This window comes from Schistocerca piceifrons, chromosome 2 (genome assembly GCF_021461385.2).
Source record: "Schistocerca piceifrons isolate TAMUIC-IGC-003096 chromosome 2, iqSchPice1.1, whole genome shotgun sequence".
Lineage (NCBI taxonomy): Eukaryota > Metazoa > Arthropoda > Insecta > Orthoptera > Acrididae > Schistocerca > Schistocerca piceifrons.
The window spans coordinates 607,115,522-607,141,512 of NC_060139.1; the positions used below are offsets into that span (position 1 = coordinate 607,115,522).

Sequence of the window (25,991 nt, forward strand, 5' to 3'; positions counted from 1 at the left end):
ATTAACAGAAAATGACATTTTCTCCACAATTTCTGAAGTCATTGTAAACGCAAGAAGTTCAAACTGTTTATTCCTACGTATCTCGTGGTTGAAAATCCCAATACTATGCAAATTTGTTCTCTCTTGCAGAGTGGCAATTCGATGGCTGTGTTCAAGATGCCCTAAGGTCTCAACAATAATTGCATGTGTCTGACGCTCCGTTTTTCGCCTCGTAGCATTTAAGTTGATGGCAACGCTCCAGATTCAGCACCCAAAAGCTAATTCTTTGTTTACATTCTCAGTGAAGCGAAACATTTCTTACTTCAGTTCTTTGTTTGTCACCCAGTGCTGCTCTCTGGATTGCGTTGTGATTGACGAAAGTGAGAAACGCATAAGAAGATGGAGATAGGACTAATGTGCTGTGATGTGAGGATGAAATAGGGAGAAAGAGACAAGATGCAGTCTTATTTTTGCGCCATGGACAACGAATTATAAGTGAAGTGTGTTTTGTAGTGCAAACGGAAATAACAGTAGCAGATTTAGTAAGCGGACGCTGAAAGATATATTTATTATGCGCGAGAAAAACAAGGGATTGTGTTATGGCAGTGGAGCCAAGACCAGCTACTCAACAAAAGCAGTATGATTATTTGTTAAAATTTTTATTAGTAGGTGACAGTGACGTAGGTAAACAAGAAATACTGAGTGGTCTAGAGGATGGATCCTCGGAATCGCCGTTCTGTAGTGGAAGTGGTAATACTTTGTAACTTCATTACGACTAATAACTTAACGCGAAGACATCGCTGAATGTCTGTTAATAAATATGTATAACTTTCAGCATATAAGACCACCACTATACTCCTTGATGGAAAAAGAGTTAAACTACAGCTATGGGACACTTCAGGACAGGGCCGATTTTGTACTATCATCAGGTCGTATTCCAGAGGTGCCCAGGGTATACTCCTAGTCTATGACATCACGAACAAGTGGTCATTTGATGGAATTGACAGATGGTTGAAGGAAGTAGAGGAGGTAAGTTATCATATAGCTTTAAGATTGTTTCATGCATCCAGCCCTTTTTATTGTGAAAATGAGTTACACAGCGGTTTTAAAATTTTACCACCTTTAATTGAGAAATCGAAATAAAATCATATTGACAACCCCATTGACAAATCTTCGAGCTGTAATAAGGAATGCATTTTGCTATGTTTATACTTACAGTTAAATTGAACAACTCGTGCATCCTGTGCCATTACTTGCCACTTGCATAAGTGGTTGCTGAAAGCTAAGGAATTCCACATTTGTGATAGGTGTACAAGACTTTCATAGTGTTGCTATATACCTAAGTAGGCCTAGTTACCAAGTGACATATCAAATTAGAATAGCACTAGATTCCACAGTATGGACGCTGCCTGCCATGTCATGCTGGTATGTTGCCAAAATATCAAGAGATTTCTGCAGTTTCTGGCGTATTTTGCAAATACTGGGTGTTTGAAGAGAAATGGTTAATATTCATGGATATGACAAAAACAGTCATTCAAAGCAAGAAAGTCTAGTAAGCATGGGATCTAAAATGCGTCCCTTAAGAACTATGAGCACTTCATCATCTGAGATACTGTGAAACAAATCTCTTAAACTGCAGGATCCTGCCTTCCCAGACTTTGGAGGATGTGGTATGCACCAAAACAAACAAAAAAACGTCCAGTAAAACATGGTCTCTAAAAGGCATACCTTAAAGAGGTATGAGCACTTGTTCAATAGAAGAGATGTGTTTCCCAGTAGTGAAGATGTAGTGCTCATAGCTCTTAAGGTATGCCTTTTAGAGACCATGTTTTACTGGACGTTTCTTTGTTTGTTTTGGTGCTGTTAGTCGTAAGTTGTACACCAACTATGAAAAATGCAAGGAGGGGGGGTGTTTACACTATGTATGTAATTCTTCCTCCCAATTCCTGCCTGAGCAACTTCGGAAACAGTAATTAAGCATTGTTTGATGGACATATAACCCATAAAATGTATTATGTGAGTCACTTCTGGAAGTTTTCTTCTTCTTGCTAGTCTTCTTCTCATTCTTCTTTTTTTGTTTGTACATAAGGTGTAGCCAGACTAATTGAAATCAAATGCTCTGGTAGACAGTCACACTGCAGCTTTATCCACACATGCAGATTTGACTCAGTTACAAATCATGTAAGTGGTTACACTGTGAACAGGAAGGACACACGATCAAACTACATGGTGGATAATAACTTACTTCCCAATTCTACATGTTTTAGCATGTTACCATGATGTCTTAGTCATAACCACTCATAGTTCGGATGAAGAATTTGTAATTGATTCAAAACTAGTTGACAGTAAAACTAAAATATAATTGGCAACTGGAGTATTTGTTTGCAATAAATGTCCAGTCAATAGTTACAGAAGAGCTCTGTGGTGTGGGGAGTAGCAGCTTGGTTACTTTCTCATAACAACCATAAGTGAAATGTATAATTGGAAGCTCAACATCTTATTTTGGAAATACTGTACATAAAATATTCCCAGGGCTGCTTCTTGAGTACTATTAACCCTGGCAATGTTTCACAATTGCTAAATATGTATGGAAGTACTGTCATCACCTCTGCCACTGCCTCTCTATTTCCTCCTGCCTCCGTCTCACTACATCTCTTTCCACCTCTAACCCTTCTCCTTCTGCTTCTTCTTCTTCTTCTTCTTCTTCTTGTTTGTAATCCCATTCATGGGTGATTAATATATACTATTAATTGTTACACAAAGTGATAACTGAAACACTCCATCTGTTGTTCATGACCAATTTCCTATATGCTCTGCACATACCAAGATTAGGGTCAACGGAAGCGTCCGATTCCACCTGTCTGCTTTGACCCAAGGCGTTATGGTGTGTGAAGTCATTAAGGCGTGGAGTTTATGAGTTTGTTGTGTTTGTAGTTTTGTTTTTCGTGGTTGTAGGTGTTTTTTTTTTTTTTTTAGTATCAATAGGTCAAGGGAGATGACCGATTCTAATTTTCATAGTTTTATGTGTAGGTATTGGTGTTTCAGCATCCTCAGCTGTTGTCAAGGGAAATAAATGTCTGATTCCAATTTCCATAATTTTTGTTTTAGGTGTTGGTGTTTTGATATTGTCAGCTGCGGTTGACCTACATAGGTCAAGGGGAGTGTCAGAGTCCTGTAGATTTTGTAATTATTTATTTTGTTCATCATTTTGTGTGTTTTGGGATTGTGGTGGTTTTTTTATATATTTATTTATTTATTTAGCTTGTCCCATCCCTAAAACCCCCAGTTTCCAGCTGTTGTACCATTAGTTTGATTGTATTTTAGGAGGGAGATGTTATTGTCATATTTATACTGATTTTCGTGTTTGTTGCTGTGTGTATGTAGTGACATCATTAGCGTCATATTGGAGATGCTTAGAATAGCCATTTCCGCCATATTGATGACGTTATGAGTGAAAGCAGATAGATGGAATTGGACACTTTCGTAATCCCCAAGATTACACGCCACTTAACTGAGCTCTGTATGTATGTATCATTGGATATAGGGTCAATCCATATGAAGTGGTCGAGTGATGGTTGCTTGACCATTTTTAAATATTTAAATTTTTTTATATGTGATTGTCCTATATTTGAGAAGTTCAAAACAGTTTTTTTAAATAATTTATCTTGCACATTTACTGGATGGTGACCATTTTTATTTGTAGGCGCATGACGATTTTTCAGTTTAGAGACGTTAGCAAAATGTGAATATCTCTGCACTGGGTTAACTTTCAACATTACAATTGACATGATCGTTTTTAGAAAAGTGTCCTCCACAACGTTGTCTATTACACAAAATACCCTAAATTAAAAAATAACCAGTCAAAATGACCTCCAAAATTTGGTATCCAAATTTTCATAAATCCACTTTTTAGGCCCAAAAATAACAAACCAGGAGTGATTTACGAGTGTCTATTTCTTTCCTATAGTTAAATATCGGACACTACTAGCCTCATATAGAGGAAGAACACTTACTTAATTCCTTAATTATTCATGAATTTTTGAAATTTGTAAAGTTTCATTTTTTGTAAAGTGTGGAGTTGGTTTATCTCAGGTGGAACTGAATATAAAAATGTGATTTTTGCACAGTTTGTACACCTATATGATAGCAATGTACTGTAAAAATTTCAACATTGATATCTTACTGTGAACTAAGGTATGAAAATGAGGAAATAATTCGCATTACTCTACAACTGATCTTATGGCTGTTGCCTATTTAAATGGTTTATTGTTTCATTGTAATAAAATTTAATTGTGACATATATTTAGTTAACACTATCACTCAGTATTCATTTAGTTTATTTATTTTTAATAATGCAATATTAAACAATAGGTGCTTTCCCTTTTGCTCTGTGGTAATAAAAATGCCCATTTACATTTTGGTTTATTGTCAATAAAGAAGTACATTATTGCTGGATGTGGCATTGTTGTAGTCAGTCTGTCCTGAAACCTCTGTTAGAGTGGATGTACATACTTCATCGAGAGTGTAGAATGTGTTATGTGCTTCATTCTGTGTGTAATTTGTAATTAATTTTGAGAGATTAACTGGAATGCAATAACATGGATGAACAGTGCTCTGTTGGACAAATAGCAAGTGAAGTGTGTCACGAAACAGTTTACAGTTTAGTTTAAAAAGAACTTGAAAAATGTCAATGGCTTTGATGAAGTTAGACAAACTTTGTTTAAATTTCGAGTATGTTCTTCTGTAACATCAATGTGTGTGTATCATGAGAGGAAATATATTCTGAAGTACAACCGCATTTTTGGAAGAAAGTGCTGTGAGCCACTTAAAAGTTCGTAAAAAGCCTATTACTAAAGGTTCGAGGGAAATGAAACTTGAACATTTGTCCTTGTTATGTGAGAGTGAAACAGCTTCCCAAGTGAAATGTAATGTGACTCCTGGAAATTCCCTGTGCCCAAATTGTTACTCAAAAATATTTGTTGTGAATCCAGAACCAGAATCATGTAACCTTGTTAATGACATTCATATTCATAATGAGGAAGCTGTTAGCATTTTGTAGTTTGCTCCCTGACTCATGGTCGGGGGAGGGGAGAAGGAGAATGCAAAATTGGAAGGCCAAAATTTTGTGATCTCTGCCCTGAGTGGTGTATTTTGGCTGGATCCTCAGGGACACACTCCGTATGTGTTTGTTTATATCATCAAAATGTCAAACTGATGATGCAGGTGATCTTAACTACAAAGAGTTACTAGATTTAATGGTCTGTGACACTAAAGGTTATGACTGCATCATGAGTTTGTGTAATAAATGCCCTGGTAAGGAAACCATTATTGAATTGTTTCACAAATATGATGAGGAAATGCCAAACAGTATTACCTTCAAACAGTGGGTCACAAATAACAGGACAGAAATGATTACAGTGGTTAAATCTCAGGAAGAGTACTTCGAATCGTTAATTGATAACTTACAAAAACTCAAAAGTCACCATTATGTTTCTAAAATCCAAACTTAAGTTTTTGAAAGACAAAAAGGCACAACTGCATGAAACAGAATGCATAGTGCTAGCTGATTTTGCAGAAAATTTTACATTTGTGGTTCAGGATCGAGCGAGATGGCACAGTGGTTAGCACACTGGACTCGCATTTGGGAGGGCGACGGTTCAATCCCGCATCCGGCCATCCTGATTTAGGTTTTCCGTGATTTCCCTAAAGCGCTTCAGGTAAATGCCGGGATGGTTCCTTTGAAAGGGCATGGCCGACTTCCTTCCTCATCCTTCCCTAATCCGATGAGACCGATGACCTCGCTGTTTGGTCTCTTCCTCCAAATCAACTCAACTCAACGTGATTCAGGATGCAATACAAGGACACCACTGGGTCAATGACCAGGCAACAGTGCATCCATTTATTCTCTACTTTAAAAATGGGAAAGATGTAGTTTGTAGTTTTTCAATTTGCGTTCTAAGTGACTACTTGCAGCACAACATTTTGGCTGTCCACGTGTTTCAAAAGTATGTAATAAATTACATAAAAAAATTTCCCAAGGTTGAGAAGATGATATACTTTTCAGTTGGAAGTGGTGGTCAGTATAAGAACAAAAAGAATTTTTCAAATCTGTGCAACCACAAGGTAGACTTAGGGTTGGAGGCTGAATGGCACTTTTTTGCATCTTGCCATGGTAAAAATGCATGTGATGGTGTAGGAGGTACAACAAAACATGAAGTAAGTAAAGCCAGCCTACAAAGACCAACCACAGACCAAATTCTCACACTACAGGACATGTATATCTTTTGCAAGGATTATATTAAAGACATTACCTATTTTCTGATCAAGAAAGAAGTTGTTCTGCATATGAAAATGACACTTCAAACCAGATTTGATAAATGTATAGCAATAAAAGGAACAAGGCATAATTCAGTACCTTGCTTCAATAACAATTGATTATATCCCGCCAGTATCACACAGGAATAGGCAACAGCCATAAGATCAGTTGTAGAATAATGTGAATTATGTCCTCATTTTTAAAAATTCAAATCTTTGTTCACAGTCAGATATCAATATTGAAATTTTTACAGTACATTGCTATCATATAGGTGTACAAACTGTGCAAAAATCGTATTTTTATATTCAGTCCCACCTGAGATAATTAATCTCAAACTTAACAAAAAATGAAAATTTTCAAATTTCAAAAATTAATAAAAGAATTAAGGAAACATTTGTAAGTGTTCTTGCTGTATATGAGGCTGGTAGTGTATGATATCTAACTATAGGAAAGAAATAGACTCTCATAAATCACTCCTTGTTTGTTATTTTTGTGCCTAAAATGTGGATTTTTGAAAATTTGGATACCAAACTTTGGAGGTCATTTTGACTGGTTATTTTTGAATTTAGGGTATTTTGTGTAATAGACAATGTTGTAGAGGACACTTTTCTAAAAATGATCATGTCAATTGCAACATTGTAAGTTAACCTAGTGCAGGGATATTCATGTTTTTGCTAACGTCTCTAAACTGAAACATGGTCATGTGCTTACAAATAAAAATGTCCACCATTCAGTAAAGACGAAATGTAAAATTTTTTAAAAAGTTGTTTTAAACTTCTCAATTATGGGGTAATCACATATAAAAAAATTAAAATGCTTAAAAATGGTCAAGCAACCAACTTAATTTTTATTGGACCACTTCATTTGGATTGACCCTATATGTAGCTAACATACACTCAAAGACTGTTCTGGAAAAGTTGGACAATTCAGGTACATTATTAGCCAATTCAGGTACATTATTAGCAGAATTAATTATAGACATGGGATGGGATTGTATCGGGTGTCATGTAACCTCTTTGTAAGTGGAAGCTAGGAACCAAAATCCTATGCACTGTGTAAATTTTGGGTTGTTGAAAGGCTTGACTTGAGTGCTGTGTTGAGATTAAAAAAGTTTTTCACATCATATAACAATAATGGAAATTCGTGGATGGAGCAATATGTAAAATAAGGGAAATGCAACCACTGGCCCTGTAACAGACCAATGCATGGAGCGCAGTAACATGTAACAGAGAACAGCTTCACACTAGCTTTCAAGCAACAGCTCTTTTTGTAGCAGTGCACCCATTCATACACACAACCAAATGTGTGACTGTGTGTATTATGGCTGGAAAAAGGGGACAATGCTCAAAAGCTAGAATGAATGCTGTTTTCTGTTATATGCTACTGTACTCTACGTGTCAATCTGCTATAGACGAGTGGTTGCTTTGTAGGTTGCAGTGGTATACCGATCTTTAGCGTAGCCTGAGGAATAGGTTAGATTGAAAGTTGCCAGTTCGATTTCAGAATTGGTAGAGTCCATGAATGTGATTCCACGAGATTCGATGTAATTCCTGATGTCACTTAAGTTTCACATATATTGGATTTTGATTACTGGTTCATGTTCGCCATTTTTATGACATCCGTGTTAATCAGACAGATGGTATCTGTAGGTGCAATATATCTGTGGTAGTGCATAATCCATGAAATGTTGACCTACTATAGAATACTCATTTATCTAAGAAATCTCCAGAACTAAACTCAAACTTACCTGTTTGGACACTGATGTGCACAGGCCTGAAAAGCTTTGATGTAAAATTTGAATACTGTTCCTAAATAAGCTACTCAGATATTAAGTGTAACAGACTGTTAATGACAAAAACAGTAATTTGATTAGTTTCCTATAGAAACTGTTTCTAAAGAGTAGCAAACCAGAATGCCTTCACATGGAGTAAGGAGAGGTGAATGAATAAATGAAAGGAAGAACAGCAGTAGACAATATACATATTGTAAGTAATTATTGATATTCAAATGGATATGAGACATCAACTGAGCATACATATTTGAGTGATCCCCAAACATGTTGACAAGAAACATAGATAATAATATGGCTGTAGAAAAAGCATTATTAATGAAAAGTCATACAGGAAAAGAAAGACAATGGGAGAGATCCTATAAAATAATTTGGTGCCGAGTGTAATATGGGATGGAACTAAAAGGAAGTGGCCGTGACAAATAATCCCGCATTGTCTTCCTGGGCATGGTAATGGTGCAGATGTGGGATTTGCTGTTGCCTTCCGTAAATCTGTTACGAAGTATGTAACTGCAGTTTCAGTAGTTCACAGAAGTCATGGTCGATGAAGTTGTGAAAGCTGTACAGAATTTTAATGATGCAGCTGCTCATCATCTTCACATGCTTACTGGTATATTACTGTTGTGACTCACCAGTGTAAACTCTTTCTCGCTTGAAAAGTGCAGGTTCAAAGGGGTGGCGCTGTAATTCGTCATACTTGTTGGATTCATTTGTCTGTGGTCATTGATGCTTTAGTACCACAAATGCTAGTTTGCATGCTTTGGCAAGTTGAAATCCCCCATCTCTGTTAATCAGGTCATTAGTTATACATTTTTCGACTGCTTCTTTAAGCAAGGCGAACTATGGGATCTTTGTCCCTCTGTACTTCACGCTGTGTTCCGTGTCAAGACTGTTCGGCAACAGCAGATTTTTCTGGCTGATCTTGTGTGACATCTATCTCCATTGCATATGTTTCTTTAACAGTGCGACACAGCTAACAATTGTATGATTTCCCACACTGGCACTGGAGTTTATATATTCCTGGTCTCCTTAGACCTAGGTTGTCTTTATAGAATGCAAGGCGGAAGAGAAACCTTATTTGATATTTCTTGAATAATCTGCCAGTATTTCTTGAAGGTATCTGCATCTTGTGGGTGATGATGTATTTCAGTGTAGCATTGTTACAGATGAAAAGAAATCCAGTGTCCATTGTGGCATTTTGTGGATACAAAGTCTTCAGTCAGGGCACTTTTCCTGTAATTCCTATAAGGTTGGCAAAGTGTCACTTGCAGACAGCCACTGGGAGGATAGTTTTATGTCAGTAATTTGAGGTGTGCAGACTGAGCTCTGAAATTTAAACCACTAGATATTCTCCACAGGCTGTTAACAGTTTCTCTGATTTTTCAACTGCTTCACCATTATTATTTGGTTTATAGCAAAGCTTGAATCTAAATTAGATTGAAAGATGACAGTTTGATGGGGAGTTGATAAAATCAGGGAATGTGGTGTAACAAGAATCTTGGTTACATTTATCAATCTATGCAGATGGTTACCCAGAAGACAGTGATCATGGGATGTATCTCATTACTTTGCATTGGCATTTTGGCGATGTATCGTGTTCCACAGCTATATTTTTTATGGTGTTGCTTATCCTGATAGCTCTTGTGATTATGATTGTTGTCCAGTCCTCTTCTCAAAATTCCAAATACAATGTGCATTTTGTCTTAGTGATGGTGTGTGGATTTTCTCCAAGTGCTTCCACCCATTGCTGGGAAACATGTTGTCTAACCACTGCTCTCTTGTGGGATACTTACAACCTGCTGCTGATGTACATTCTGTGTTCTCACCAAATGTCATAGCAAGCACTGCAATCATTACTACATTACACATAATGGCACTGCACCCTGTATAGACATTTACCATCTGCTGCTCTGCTTTTAATAAGCATAGTCTTTTTTACTGCTTTTGTTCCACTTCAGTGAGCTGCCTCATTTTCGAATTTTTTCCAGGTAATATAATTTTCACAAATAGCGTGCACTTGAAAAGTTCACTCTGACTCGGATGTCTCTAGGGTACTCAGATATTTCTTATTTTTTGTGTTTATTGATGAGATGTATACAGATGCTTAAATAATACCCCTCCTTTCACTCATCACTTTTACTCCATTTACCAGTTCTTTTTCTCATTGTGACTGCTCTCAGCCTCTGGGATTCTTTTTAAAAGGAAGTTGTCATACATAATTGCATATCCTGTTATACCTGTAATACATCATCTCCGTCATTGAAAGCTTTCATTTCTCAGTCTCCCTGGCGTGTTTACTTTCTTTTCAGACAGTCTATGCATTACTAGACATTGTCCTACTGGGGAAGTGCCAAAACATAGCTGCAGCTGCTGAGTGAAAGATCAATACTGATTTACTGTCACCAGAGTAAATTTGTGTCCTAGCAGATGATGTGGAAACAGTGCCCAGGAGTACACTACCAATGAAACATTCAAGTTTCATATTGTAAACTGCTGTTTTCTGTCTCTCAGTGTCTGCGTCCTGTTCTGTTAAAGAAATTTCCATTAGCTGTGGCCATTTTTCCACATTGATTTGTTCATTACAGATGTATTCATCACTAGAGCACCTGTTTACTTTCTCTCTGTCACCCATCCATTGCCACATTATATTTAAACTGCTCTGCAAAACTTAGACATTTGTGTTAACTGCCAGGTGGAAATAAATTAAAGTGTGAGAGCATGTTGCTGGAGCTATCCCAGTCATGCACAGGAAGTGCACGTGGCATGAGGTCAGCATGACTGTAGCACCAAATGAGGCTGGCTCCACAACACAAGGCAGTGGGAGAAACGGAAAAGACAGTATGTGTCAATCAGTGAGCCGTTACACACTGTGATGTTGTTCTTCATTACAACATGGCCAGGAGATAACATCTGGATGACTTAACACAGGGGAGAATCATCAGGAAACAGAGGATGTATGAGCATGGCAAGTTTGATGGTATAGCTCATAGCATTGTTTCACGTACATGGTTAGCATCTTGAACCACAGGCACTGCTGCCCAAAGGAGAGGAGGTAATGGACCATCGTCAATTACAGTAACAGATGACTGCTAATTTATGCAGTGGGCAAGAAGGAGCCCATGTCAAACAGCAGGTGCAATTGCAACCACATTTAACAGGACTGCAATCTCTCACTCTACAGTGGCATGGTAACTTGCATGGGGTGGTTTCTGTGACCACTGACCAGTACATTTTGTTCTGTTGGGCCCCGCACATCAGCGGCACCATCAACAGTTGCTCCACGTGTGCTTGTGCCAAGAGCATAGGATTTGGGCCACTGAGGAATAGGGTCACATGCTCTTCTCAGATGAGAGCAGTCTCAGTCTGATTAGTGATTCTGAACATACCCCCATGTGATGGGAAGTGGGAACACTTGATGCACCCAGGAATACTTTCGAACATGGTGTTTCTGATGCCCCATGTTTTATGGTGTGGGGAGGTGTAGTATTGCATGGGTGTACTGAACTCTAAAGTTTTGAACACTATACACTCACTTGTCACCATTATTGTGATAATGTAGTCCTTCCACATGTGCACCTTTTCATGGGTGCATTCAGCACTTAGTCCATTTTTATGAACGACAGTGTGTGACTGCAGCAAATAACACAGGTGGATGAGCTCTTGGAATGAGAGAATATTTGGCAAATGGACTGGCCTGCCCGTTACGCCAACTTAACATCGAGCACATTTGGATGTAGTGGAGAGATGTATTGCTGCATGTCCACATGCACCAAAACACTCTACAACAAGAACTCCTTACCAACCTTGTGCCCAATGTGGGAGCATATAAAATTAAGCAACAAGTTCAGCCTCTTGGGGATTGAAGTTTACACAGACATAAATTAAAAAACGGTTACTATTTTAGCAGAATAATTTACAAGCACTATATGATTCAAATGAATATGTTCATTACCCACACATTAATAAAATAAAACTGTAACATGTGCTCCTATTAAACAAAGTAAAAAATAATCGGAGTTACATAATTTACATTGTAGAAACATAATAGATGCTTTAACAAATGAGGTGTAAATTCTGAATTCTCACAGTTTGACTGATGTGCTTATAAAAGAGTAAAGTAAGGTGTGGGTATGAACACAGCAGAAGAAAACAAATCTAAAATGTACCTAGTCAGGTAGTGATAAAAAATAGTTGATAGTTTCAAGTAAATAGTAACAGGAAAGTAATTAAACAAAACTACACAGAAGTGCCTTAGAGAGGATATGAATGCGGGAGGAATGTTGAAAACACTAAGAGAATGAAAAAGGCAAAACAGAAACACAACATTTCAGCACTTAGGTGGCAGATGGCACATTAAATAATCGAAGAAGTTATGAGAAAGTTTCAACAAATCTGTACTTAGTTATTTGCATGTTCCATGGGTCTGGAATACGGAAAAAGTCTTTTTTGCAGTTATAGTAAATCTGCTCAGCCAGAAATACAGCAACACTCGTTACAGTTAATGCATGTGGTGGTCTATGCTGAACTCCATTCATTTATTCTCTCTCTCTCTCTCTCTCTCTCTCTCTCTCTCCCCCCCTCCCCCCCCCTCCCCCCCCTCCCCCCCTCCCCCTCCCTCCTTCCCTCCCTCCCTGACGGGCGGGTGTGCGCGCACCCACACACACACACACACACACACACACACACACTCCCTTGTGGCGTAAGAGGAGTTGTGAAGCAGACACGATTTCAGTTTGCATTTGAAGTTAATATTATTATTCATTAAATTCATTACATTCCTAGCTACATTGCCGAAGACACTAAGGCTGAGTTGTCAGTGTAAATCATTTCTCCTTCTAGTATTATATTTATGAATTTACTGTTGTTATCAGATTGTAATTGGTTGTTGACAACGAGAGTTAAAAGGGAGTAAATGCACTGTGTGGTTTTTGTCATTACGCCCAACTGTTTAAAAAGTGATCTACAAGAGGATCTAAAGTGGATGCCACACACAATCCTAATGATACATTTCTGCGCAACAAATATCCCCCCTCCCAATGATGAGTTACTCCAGGATATGGTGCCACAATACATCAGGGAATAAAATTAACTATTTTTCGACATTATCATCTCCAAAGTCTGGTGTAATCTGTAACACGAAAGTGGAACAGCTAGATGTTTAAGGTCTTTAACACATGACTTCCGGTTCAGGATCATATTGAATAAATACCTTAGTATTTAATGTATTGTTTCATTTACTGATTTACTCTTGTTTCTAGTGGTGTCATCAACCCCTGTGCATTACAGTATTGCATATATTGTAAAATTTTTATTTATTGCAGATGTGGACCACAGGAATTGTGACAAATAAAGTTATTGCTGAAAACCTTTGCATGAGTGACAGTCAGTTTGCGGAGAACCAGATATTAATTTTCTAGAAAATATTATTTATATTTTCATATGAGGAAGGTTCTCTATTAGAGTTGATTTAGTACTTGCACCATTAACTAAGAGAACTAATTCTGTTTCTTGAATGTCTAATGGAAGATCATTTATTTACAACAGTAACACTGCAAACACACTGTTAATTCCTGTCGTTCACCTGTTGTGATTATTTACCATTCTAAAATTATTATTTTTTAAATTCTTTTTTAATCACATATGTGCACATTACTTTCTTAATGCATCATCCAGCATCCTTTTAGTTAGATAGGTAGAAAACTGGTTACAAGTTATATTTGAGGTTCCCTAGTAGAATATTGTGAACAGCATAATCAGACACTTTTGATAAGTCACAGAAGATACTAGTTTCATATTTTGTCATTCAAATTTTGTGTTAGATGTTTTGCGAATTGAAAACTACCATATTCTGTGAAGAGACCCTTTTCAAATCCAAACTGAGACTACAGATCTGATTTTAAGGGAGGTGTATTATGGTTTTTGCTTACTTAATTTCTTCCAGCTCCTTTGGGGAGGAGATAAATAGTGAGACTGGTTAGTAATTAACAATATCTGTCTTACTACCTGTATTGCAAAGCGGTCTGACAATAATATTCGCGTTTATCTGAAAGTATCCTGTGTAATAGTGATTTGTTGCAAATGTGACTGAAATCATTGCATACATTTTTTAAAAAAAGAATTTTAGTGCTTGAAATATTATTAATTCCATGGGAGTTTTGTTTTTGAGGGGTTAATTGTTTTTAATTTCTTTGGCAGAGCAAGGGGCAGTTGCGATTTGCTTTTATGTGTGAAGCATGGCTTTTTGCATATGTTCTGTTATTGTATCCCTTGAACTGCCCATGCCAATCTTCTTTAAACCTACTACAAGGAAGTAAATTATTTGTGTTGGCTGTCTCACTGTCATTTACTATTTGAGTGTTTCCTTTTAATAAGAAAGTATACCCATTCTTTTAACTGATTTCTTAGTACGTCTTATAATTATTGACTGTAAGATTTAAATTTACCATCTGAATTATTTATTTCAGACATTACACAATTTTTTGTAATCACTTACAGACTTCGAGAAACAAGACATTTAATTCAGTGCTACAACTTACATTAAACTTGAGTAGGATATTGGGAAATTCAGTATTGGAAAGGTGGTCAAGAAAAAGAAAAAAACGCCATAACACTTATTCTCTGCAATCCAGATTGTTAATGTGGGGAAAAGAGGATGAATTGTGTTAATGAAACACATCTGAAACACCTTTGTATATAAGGCGTTGAAAAAAAGTGTTCCCTATTTTCAGAGATTGTATTGGGTACCAAAACAAGGAAAAACTGTCCAGTAAACATGGAATCTTTAATGCTTACTGTAAGAACTACAAGTAAGTGTTCACCTTCATTGTTGTGAAACACATATCTCAAGCTCATTGCTATTATGAACAATTTACAGAAGGCAGTAAACAAATGAGAGCACATTATTCTGTTACTGTGAAGCAGCAGAGTGTTTAATGTAATGTGCGTGCTATTACATATGACCTGCACTTATGAAGCATCGTTAAAGGAGATGCTCAATATAGTGTCCATTCATAGCAAAGCGTGCTCCTCTCAGGCATCGTAGGAAATTGCACATTCCCTGGAAAATACCAGGTGTAGTGTTTATACCTCTTCAGTGGGCCTTGCATACACCAGAAATTGCAAGCTTCACCACAACCAAAAATCTGAGGGACTAAGATTAGGGAAATGAGGTGGTCAGTGTACTGGATCTGTCTGACCAATCCATTGCGTATTAATTGCATGTGTGAGGTGTTCTTGGACATTTCAGGATAATGAGCTGGTGCACCAGCATGCATGAACAACATCCCGAGCCATTGTTGGAACGGTGCCTCCTCTAGCAGGACAGGCAAGTCATTTGATGGGAACTAATATGTAACAGCATTTCCCAGACTTATCAAACACAAACTGGTTTCATTAGAACTACTGCATGCACTATACGCACCCAGAACTGCGAGTAAGATTTACAGTAGCAGCACTAACAGATGTTTACTGCATGCCATATCCAACAACAGTAATAGAGGAATGTGCCCTCATTTGTTTACTACATTCTGTACCTCATTCATAATATCAAAGAGCTTGCAATCAGAGAGATGTGTGTCACAGTAGTGACGATGATCAAGAGCTCGTGGCTCTTATGGCATGCATTCTAGAGCCCATTTTTACTGAACTTTTTTGTCTTGTTTTGGTCCATACTACCCCCATTGCCGGTCCCAAGCCCTGGGGCCCCATCTCACAAGTCATGGGGTAAGAGGAGGGGGAGGAGTAACAACCTTGTACCTTGTAAAAAAAAAAAAGAAAAAAAAAAAAAAGAAAACAACCTGGGTCCATCTGGCTTCGGATGGTAGCACCCGGTTATGGCCCCTACCTAGGGTTACAGGTGAAGCCCGACCAACGGTCTCAAAGGCGGAAGAGGAACGTCGCTTCCTAACGGCAGAGAGAGGGGAAGAGCCACTGAAACATATCAGGTAGCGGCGGTACTCCATGTTAGGGGCTGCTACCAAAGGCGTCTGTGTCCCCATGTCAGGGGCAGCCTGAACACATCTTCTGGGGCTAACAACTTCAGTTGTATAACTGGACGGACATGAGCTGTCCCATCAAAAAAATTTTAGCTCATGGAATGGATCGCACTATGGAATCGAGATTACCCCAGGGGGACAATCCCCTGTTGACCAAGGTCGACGCAAGCAGGCATTCGGATTCTGGGGGACCTGCCAAAAAGTGCATAAGGGAAGAGTCGGAGCTCCCAAGAACCTCAAAGAAGATTAAAACTAAAAAGACTTTCATAATTGGAGCCATAAATGTACAGACAATGATTAAGACTGGTAAACTTCAACAGGTAATAGATGAGATGAAAGAGAGAAGCACTGGAATATTAGCAATGCAAGAAACAAGATACACTGACGAAGACACAGTGGAGTCAGAAGGCTTCATAATACTGAAGGGGAAACCAGGAGTTAAAGTGGGAAACGAAAGACATGCACCTAGATGCTTTGGTACAGGGTTCATAGTAGACAAGAGATACGAGGATGGCATAACTGAAATAAGAGCAGGTCAGAAAGGATATCAACACTGACTTTTCAAGCAGGGAACAAAAAGTATACAGTAATAAATGGACATGCACCTACAAATGACAAGAACAGGAAAGACAAGAAAGTTGCTGATAGTTTTTGGGAAGGGCTAGATGATACACGAAAAACATACAATATAGACATGTAAATATACTAGTAGGAGAGTATAATGCACAGATTGGAAGAGAGAAGCAACATAAAGGAGTAATGGGCGAGTACCCTGCACACCAGTGGACAAACAAAAATGGAGAAAGGCTAATTGAACTGTGTCGAGAACACAAAATGAGATTGATGACAACACACTTCAGGGCCAAACCGTGTGAGAAAAAGACATGGGCAAACCCATGCACCCGCCTTGGGGAATTCCAAATTGACCACATAGCAATCAGCTGGACAAATGCTAAAGAGATCATGAACACAAAGGTCAGGAAGAACACAAGAATAGAATCGGATCACTATCTTATAGTAGTTAAGTGCCTTTGGATTCCAAACAGGGACAGACTGCCACAGAAGAACAGAAAACATAAAGGTAGACAGAGACAAATTAAGACACAATCGATCCAAATATGAGGAAGGAATTGAATCATTCAGTGAATGGGACGATATGAAGCGAAATATAGCAAAACAGGCTGAACTATGGGGAAAGGAAGAAAAGAAACGGAAGCACTGGTGGTGGAACAAGAAATGTGAGGAAGCGGTAGAGACTCGCAGGAAAGCCTGGAGAGACTGGAGCAGCAAGAAGGACCCAGAAAAATGGGAAGTTTTCTTAGAAGCAAGAAAGGAAGCAGCCCGAACGATAAGATGGACCAGAAGACAGAAGATGAAGCAGGAACTGGACGAGATTGAGACCAACTTCAGGAAAATCAACAGCAGACAATTTTTCGGGAAAATCAAAAAGAGTCTGTTTGGATACAAGGGTAGAGAACTGTTCATAAGAGATAAGAAAGGGGAGCTGGCTGTCAGTGCGAAGGAGAAATGTCGGATTTTTGCAGAGCACTTTCACGACCTGCTGAACTGTGGACCACCTGAAGAAGAGCTGGAACTGGGGACTGACACAAAAGCGAGAGAGCCACACCCTCCAACCAGGGATGAAGTCGCACATGCCATAAGCGATCTGAAGAATAATAAGGCAACTGGAGAAGATGGTATAGCAGCCGAGATGATAAAGTGGGGAGGCAACAAAGCAATAGACAACATGACCAACATAATTCACCAGATCTGGAGAACAAAGAAGTTGCCAGAAGGATGGAAGAATGCAATTGTAGTACCAATACACAAGAAGGGGGACAAGAGAGATGCAAACAACTACAGAGGAATATCGCCACTAGAGATCGGGTACAAGGTGCTGTCAAAACTATTGCTCAACAGAGTAGAAGAACAGGTAGAAAGTACAGTTGGTGACTAGCAAGTGGGATTCAGGAAGGGAAGAGGTTGTGTAGAACAGATATTTATCCTGAAGCAACTGATAGAACATAGGGCCTTAAAAAACAAAAAGACAGTAATAACCTTCGTGGACTTCACAACGGCATATGACTCCATCGACAGACAGACTCTTGTTAGGATCCTGAAGAAGAGAGGACGTGATGGGACTACACAAGAACTCATAAAAGAAATTCTGACAGACACAAAAGTAAGGGTGAGATTCAGAGGAGCACTGTCAGAAGCATTTGAGATCAAGACTGGTATTAAACAGGGAGATGGATTGTCACCATTGTTGTTCAATATAGCTCTGGACAAGGAAATAAATTATTTGTGTTGGCTATCTCACTGTCATTTATTATTTGAGTGTTTCCTTTTAATAAGAAAGTATACCCATTCTTTTAACTGATTTCTTAGTATGTCTTATAATTATTGACTGTAAGATTTAAATTTACCATCTGAATTATTTATTTCAGACATTACACAATTTTTCGTAATCACTTACAGACTTCGAGAAACAAGACATTTAATTCAGTGCTACAACTTACATTAATCTTGAGTAGGATATTGGGAAATTCAGTATTGGAAAGGTGGTCAAGAAAAAGAAAAAAACGCCATAACACTTATTCTCTGCAATCCAGATTGTTAATGTGGGGAAAAGAGGAAGAAGTGTGTTAGTGAAACACATCTGAAACACCTTTGTATATAAGGCGTTGAAAAAAAGTGTTCCCTATTTTCAGAGATTGTAGTGGGTACCAAAACAAGGAAAAACTGTCCAGTAAACATGGAATCTTTAATGCTTACTGTAAGAACTACAAGTAAGTGTTCACCTTCATTGTTGTGAAACACATATCTCAAGCTCATTGCTATTATGAACAATTTACAGAAGGCAGTAAACAAATGAGAGCACATTATTCTGTTACTGTGAAGCAGCAGAGTGTTTAATGTAATGTGCGTGCTATTACATATGACCTGCACTTACGAAGCATCGTTAAAGGAGATGCTCAATATAGTGTCCATTCATAGCAAAGCGTGCTCCTCTCAGGCATCGTAGGGAATTGCGCACTCCCTGGAAAACACCAGGTTTGTTACAGATGCCCTGGGAGGCATTGAGATGTGCTCCTGTAGTGTTTATACCTCTTCAGTGGGCCTTGCATACACCAGAAATTGCAAGCTTCACCACAACCAAAAATCTGAGGGACTAAGATTAGGGAAATGAGGTGGTCAGTGTACTGGATCTGTCTGACCAATCCATTGCCTATTAATTGCGTGTGTGAGGTGTTCTTGGACATTTCAGGAGAATGAGCTGGTGCTCCAGCATGCATGAACAACATCCCGTGCCATTGTTGGAACGGTACCTCCACTAACTAGCAGGACAGGCAAGTGATTTGATGGGAACTAATATGTAACAGCAGTTCCCAGACTTATCAAACACAAACTGGTTTCATTAGAACTACTGCATGCGCTATACGCACCAAGAACTGCGAGTAAGATTTACAGTAACAGCACTAACAGATGTTTACTGCATGCCATATTCAATAACAGTAATAGAGGAATGTGCCCTCATTTGTTTACTACATTCTGTACCTCATTCATAATATCAAAGAGCTTGCAATCGGAGAGATGTGTGTCACAGTAGTGACGATGATCAAGAGCTCGTAGCTCTTGTGGCATGCATTCCAGAGCCCATTTTTACTGAACTTTTTTGTCTTGTTTTGCTCCATACTACTACCTCTTAAAATATGGAATATATTTTTCAACTCTTTGTAAGTTTTAGGTGTGAGTGGCTTGAAGATTTTTTAAGTAAGAGAACCCATTACGTTATCATGGATGGCGAGTGTTCATTGGAGACAGAGGTGTTAACTGTAGTTCCCCAGGGTAGGGCTGCTCTTGTTCTCTATATACATAAACAATCTGATGGATAGGGTGGGCAGCAGTCTGTGACTGCTGGTGGTGCTGTAGTCTGTGGGGAAAGTGTTGTCTTTAAGTGAGTGTAGGATGATACAGGATGACTTGAATAGAATTTCTTTTTGGTGTGGTGAATGGCAGCTTGTTGTAATCAAGAAATATAAGTTACTGCAGGTGAATCATAAAAATAATCCTTTAGTGTTGTGATACAGTACTAGTGGTGAGTTGCTTGACACAGTCTTGTTGTTGCAAAGTAGCACGAGATGGAATGAGCTCATAGGGTCTATTGTAGAGAAGGTGAATGGTTGACTTTGGTTTATTGGGAGAATTCTAGGAAATTGTAGCCAAGTTATACACTGAGGTGACAAAAGTCATGGGATACCTCCTAATATCGTGTTGGACCTCCTTTGTCTGGCATAGTGCACCATCTCAACTATGGATTCCAACAAGTTGGTGGAAGTTCCCTGCAGAAATATTGAGCCATGCTGCCTCTATAGTCATTCATAATTGCGAAAGTGTCACGGATGCAGGTGTTCATGCATGAACTAACCTGTTGATTATGTCCCATAAGTGTTTGATGGGATTCACGACTTGCGATCTGGGTAGCCAGTTCCTTCGCTGAAATTGTTCAGAATGTTTTCAAACAATGGTGACCCATTGACAAGGCACATTATCATGTATAAAAATTCCATCATTGCTTCAGAACATGAAGTCCATAAATGTCTGCAAATAACCATTTCCAGTCAATGACCAGTTTAGTTGGACCAGAGGACCCAGTCCATTCCGTGTAAACACAGCCCATGCCATTGCACCACCAGCTTGCACATTGCCTTGTTGACAATTTGGCCTCATGGGGTCTGTGCCACACTCGAACCCCACCATCAGTTCTTACCAACTGAAATTGGATCTCATATGACCAAGCCATGATTTTCCAGTTGCACCACCAGCTTGCACATTGCCTTGTTGACAATTTGGCCTCATGGGGTCTGTGCCACACTCGAACCCCACCATCAGTTCTTACCAACTGAAATTGGATCTCATATGACCAAGCCATGATTTTCCAGTTGACTAAGGTCCAACCAATAAGGTCACAAACCCAGGAGAGGCATTGCAGGCGATGTCATGCTGTTAGTAAAGGCAGTCGCATCAGTCATCTGCTGCCAAAGTCCATTAATGCCGGATTTCACCACACCGTCCAAACAGATATGTTTGTCATACATCGCACATTAATTTCTTTATTTATTTCACACATTGTTTGTTTCTGTTAGCATTGCCAGCTCTATGCAAACACTACTCTCCCAGTCGTTAAGTGAAGGTCATTGGCCACTGTATTGTCCACGGTGAGAGGTAATTTGGTATTCTCGGTACACTCTTGACACCGTGGATCGTGGAATATTGAATTCTCTAACAAATTCCGAAATGGAATGTCCCATGTTCTAGCTCCATCAAAGTCTGTTATTCCCATTGTGCAGCCATAATCATATCAGAGAACTTTTCACATGTATCATCTGAGTACAAATAACAGCTCTGCCAATGCACGGGCCATTTATACCTTGTGTACGCAATACTACCACCATATGTATATGTGCATATAGCTATCCCATGACTTTTACCAAGTCAGTGTAAAGGAGACAGCATACTGAACACTTGTGCAACTCATTCGTGAGTACTGCTCCATTGTTTGAGATCCCCACCGGGATGGATTAGAGGAAGACTTAGAACCAATTCAGAGACATGTTTTTAGTTTTGCTTCTGGTAGGTTCATTCAACAAACGAGTACTACAGGTATGCTTCAGAAACTCAGTTGGGAATTCCTGGAGTTAAGAAGTCACTATTTTTGTGAAATACTATTGAAAACATTTAGAAAACTGGCATTTAAAACAGACTGGAGAGCAATCCTAGTGCCACCAGTGTACATCTTGCGAAAGGATTGTGAAGATAGTCTAAGAGAAATGGAAATGTCGTGTGGCTAGGGCCTCCCGTCGGGTAGACCGTTCGCCTGGTGCAGGTCTTTCGATTTGACGCCACTTCGGCGACCTGTGCGTCGATGGGGATGAAATGATGATGATTAGGACAACACAACACCCAGTCCCTGAGCGGAGAAAATCTCCGACCCAGCCGGGAATCGAACCAGGGCCCTTAGGATTGACAGTCTGTCACGCTGACCACTCAGCTACCGGGGCGGACCAGAGAAATCAGAGTTCATAGAGAAATATATAGACAGCATTTTTCCCTCACTCCATTTATGAGTGAAACAGGAAAGGGAATGATTAATAGTGGCACAAGGTACCCACCACCTTGCACCATATGGTTCCTTGTGGGGTATATAGGTAGATGATTGCCTCTAGTGCAAATAAACTACAACTGTGAGTAAAAGAACTTAACAGAGAAGGTTTGAAAATAGACCTTAAAATTAAGAGTAAAATATTTATTCCACCAGATCAGATTAGGGCCTTCTGTTAGATTGGACCATAGTTTCACACATACTGTACGTTTTTTCACCTCAGATTTCTGCAAAAAATAACAGTAATTTTAATATGAAAATAGTGTTAATCTGTAGTTGATGATATAATTTTGACTGTCATGAAAATTAAATGTACATGGGTGGGACGTGAAGCCAGGCTCATAGTATTTGGACAACAGATGTTTTATGCAGGAATCCCAGCATTTTTTTTTTTTTTTTTTTTTTTTTAAAGAAGGGATGACCACAACTAGTTTGAAAGTGGGTGGATGACATTAGAAAACATGTGGGAGGAGCATGGATGTGTTTAGCTGAAGACCACAACTCTAGAAAAAGTGTAGAGCAAGCTTGTATCCATAAGTGAATATAAAATGACTAATTATTATGAAAAAAAAAAACTTTTCATACACCGCACACGAGAGAGAGAGAGAGAGAGAGAGAGAGAGAGAGAGAGAGAGAGAGAGGGGGGGGGGATAATTGTTCTCTCCCAATGCTGTGCCTTAACCACTTTGTGTAGTGATCATCCAGTGGAATGGGTAGTGCAACACAATGCAGAAGAGGTGTGAGACATCCATGTTAAGATCGTGGCACAGGATATCTGGAGTTAGGGGGAACATCACAAAGAAAACAAAATAAGGAAATAATTCCAGAGACAATAGCCAGTAAGCTGACAGCGATGTTCACTGGTTAACAAACAATCCTAATGATGTTTTATGCTCTGATCCACAATTTTATAACATATAAGAGACATTTTAATTCATTGTGTCACTAATTTGAGGTGTCTGTCTCAGATATGAATGGTATTGATGTAACTACCTCTCTTGTGTCCATTAATCTCTTATAATCATTACTTGTGTTATACACATGAAATGGTGCATCTTTATTCAATAGTGAGAATTGACTCAGGATTGAGTGCTACTCTTAAAATTCGTGACCCCTATATTCAGGTGTATTGATTATGACTCATTTGAGTTTCCAGGATTGTTGTGAGCATCAAAAATATGTGACATACCATTCTGTGGAAGATTAAAATACATAATAGAACTGTAGAACATGTAGCCCATGCTTTTTACAAAAGTGAATTGTTTTTAAGAAACTTCAGAGTACCTTCGTAGCTGTATTGGAACCAAGCTAAGCGGAATATATTCAAAATTATTAAAGTTTATGAAATCGGTATTAGGTTGTAGATGGACACAATGCAACAAATGCTACTTGATAACAACAGCATTAAATGACTGTACAGCATACTGTCACATGTAATTAGATTGAACGCTCTATAGGTAATCCCTTACAATGTTCCCATTTGTCACCCAACTTATTGATATTTAATATCCATCAGTGGCCCTTACTTTTGTTTTGTTTATTTTTTGTTATCTTGTTGCAGAAATATTTCATACCAGTCGATATTCATTAATTTATTTTTGTTGATAGCATGCTCCAGGTGTTCCAAAAGTACTTGTTGGCAACAGGCTTCACCTGGAATTTAAAAGACAAGTGGATGCAAGGGATGCAGAAGCTTATGCAGCAAAAAACCGAATGGCATTTTTTGAAGTTAGTCCACTTTGTGATTTCAACATTCGTGAAAGTTTCAGTGAGCTTTCTCGAATGGCTTTGCACCGTAATGGGATGGAGAGACTGTGGCGATCAAATAAAGGTATAGTTTTAATTTGTATAATTTTATCATTTTCCAGTCAATAAGTTTTGTTTAATGAGTTGTATACTATGTAGGTGCAGATGAATTGAATTCTGTGAAAATTATTTAAATTGCATATGTAATATATACACTTGAGTGAATATTGGAATTGGAAAACAACTTTGAGCTACTGCTTTGGTAATCAATTAAAAATGGATTATAGTAATTTAGTTGTTTCATTGTGTTTTCTGCTATAGAATTTGGCTTCAGTATTTGGCTGTACAACCTGAATACCAAGTTTTGGACTTTTTACTTGTTTCCTACTAAATAATGTTACTGTGAGATCACTACCATTTCTTTTTCTTCTTTCCTTGCCCTCGCCCCTTCTCTTCCTGGTTTGTTGTTTGTTCTCATTTTACTTTATTTATTTTCCCACTGTAATGGCAGGTAAAAAGGATAGAAAGGTGAAAAGACTTACTATTCTCAAACACGAAAATAACCACAAGAAATAAAAGTTTCAAAACTGGGGTCTTATTTCCTACAAAATCTGAGAACAGTAATTACATGAAAATGTTGAGAGGGAGAGAGAGAGATAGAGAGATAGATAGAGAGAATTGCAGCTGTCATCAATAAACAAATGCAAGTAAAATGAGGAGGAGGGGAAAATCTCATTAATGACAATGCAAAGGCTCACACCCCCTCCTCCCCTCAAAAGAGTATCATAAAAAATAAATAATGGAAGCTAAAGCTGACAAGTGTTAAAACATTCATACCTTCTTCAGAGAAGAGGTAAAGAATGCAGTGGCACTGAAGCATTTGTCACCCTTTAGAATATATTTTTTTTATTTCTGCCAGTAGTTTTGACTGACTCATCAATTCTATCACTTGTTGCAATTTGCTTTCACCAGCCCAACGGCATCACCATTAAAATTGTTGCCATTTAACTGAAGTGATAGAGGAGATGGTTAAGAGAGAGACCAGTTTTGTGGGGGGTACAGATTGGAATACTCATCTGATCATTTTGATTTAAATTTCCTGTGATTTCTGGGGACCACTTACGGGGAATGATCAGACACGCCTGAAAGGACAGGACTATATACTCCCACCATATTTATATTTGTCAAAACACTTAGCAACATCATATGGGATTTTTCCAGTGAAGTTAGTTTATCTGTAGCCCTTTAACCCTTTCCACTCTAAATATGAGTGGTGCTCGGCATTGCGTATTTTGTTTTCCACCCCGACTGTGAGCCTCATTCGACATGATTTTTCATAGCACTCACTTGCTCCATTGTCGAACCTGACTGTAAAAGGCATCAATGGTGCATAATACTGCCCTCTAAGGAAGCCTTTGTTAAATCAGTGACAAAATGTAGTAGCTGTATGACAAGAAAGGTTGTAATGATGTTCAAGTTAGCTGGCACAAAATGGCTAGTTCCTCACCCACACCGCATTTCTGAGGGAGAGATTGTAGAGCTTTTAGAGGAATGTCTAAATGGTAACAAGAGTGACAAAGATTTTGATGACAGTGATTCACTTGTAAACAGTTCAAGTTAAACAACTATGGAAAAAGACAAGCCAGAACAGTTTCATAAAATGTCACACAATGAAGAGTTTTGTACTGTAATGCTTATGTTAATAGATTTTAATTAAAGTGCACTTTTTGTTTTAATGTATACTGTAACTGTTAGTCAGTTGCCTCATTTGTTCCACAAAGAGACTCGAGCAATTCTGTGTGGTGTGCTAACTACCCAGGAGGTGGTGATTTAAATAAGATGCCCTGTGTCTGAGTTACTGAGTGCAAAGGGTTGATTCCCTTTCCATTTTTTCTCTTTTATTTATTTATTTATGTTGAACTTTTTTCTTGCTCCCTTCCATCTATCTTTTGCATAGAACAATTTTTGATTCACGTTTCTTTAATTTGAACTTTAATGCATTAT

The 25,991-nt window shown here is 38.4% G+C and overlaps 2 protein-coding genes across 4 annotated transcripts in view; one reads left to right on the forward strand and one right to left on the reverse strand.

The window, feature by feature from the left end:
- The window catches only part of LOC124774633 (AP-4 complex accessory subunit Tepsin-like), a 152,198-nt gene extending 151,859 nt beyond the window's left edge, over positions 1-339 (reverse strand). For 2 of the 3 annotated variants that reach the window (XM_047249497.1, XM_047249496.1), the window contains exon 1: positions 1-339. In XM_047249497.1, the coding sequence (XP_047105453.1) occupies positions 1-42 (42 nt within the window). In that variant the 5' untranslated portion in view covers positions 43-339. The other variant, XM_047249498.1, reaches the window with a different exon arrangement.
- Positions 325-25,991, forward strand: part of LOC124774670 (ras-related protein Rab-40C) — a 27,829-nt gene continuing 2,162 nt past the window's right edge. The window contains exons 1-3 of the mRNA XM_047249499.1: positions 325-729; positions 815-1,008; positions 23,850-24,072. Coding sequence (XP_047105455.1) covers positions 579-729; positions 815-1,008; positions 23,850-24,072 — 568 coding nt within the window. The 5' untranslated portion in view covers positions 325-578. The remainder of the gene's footprint in view (positions 730-814; positions 1,009-23,849; positions 24,073-25,991) is intronic.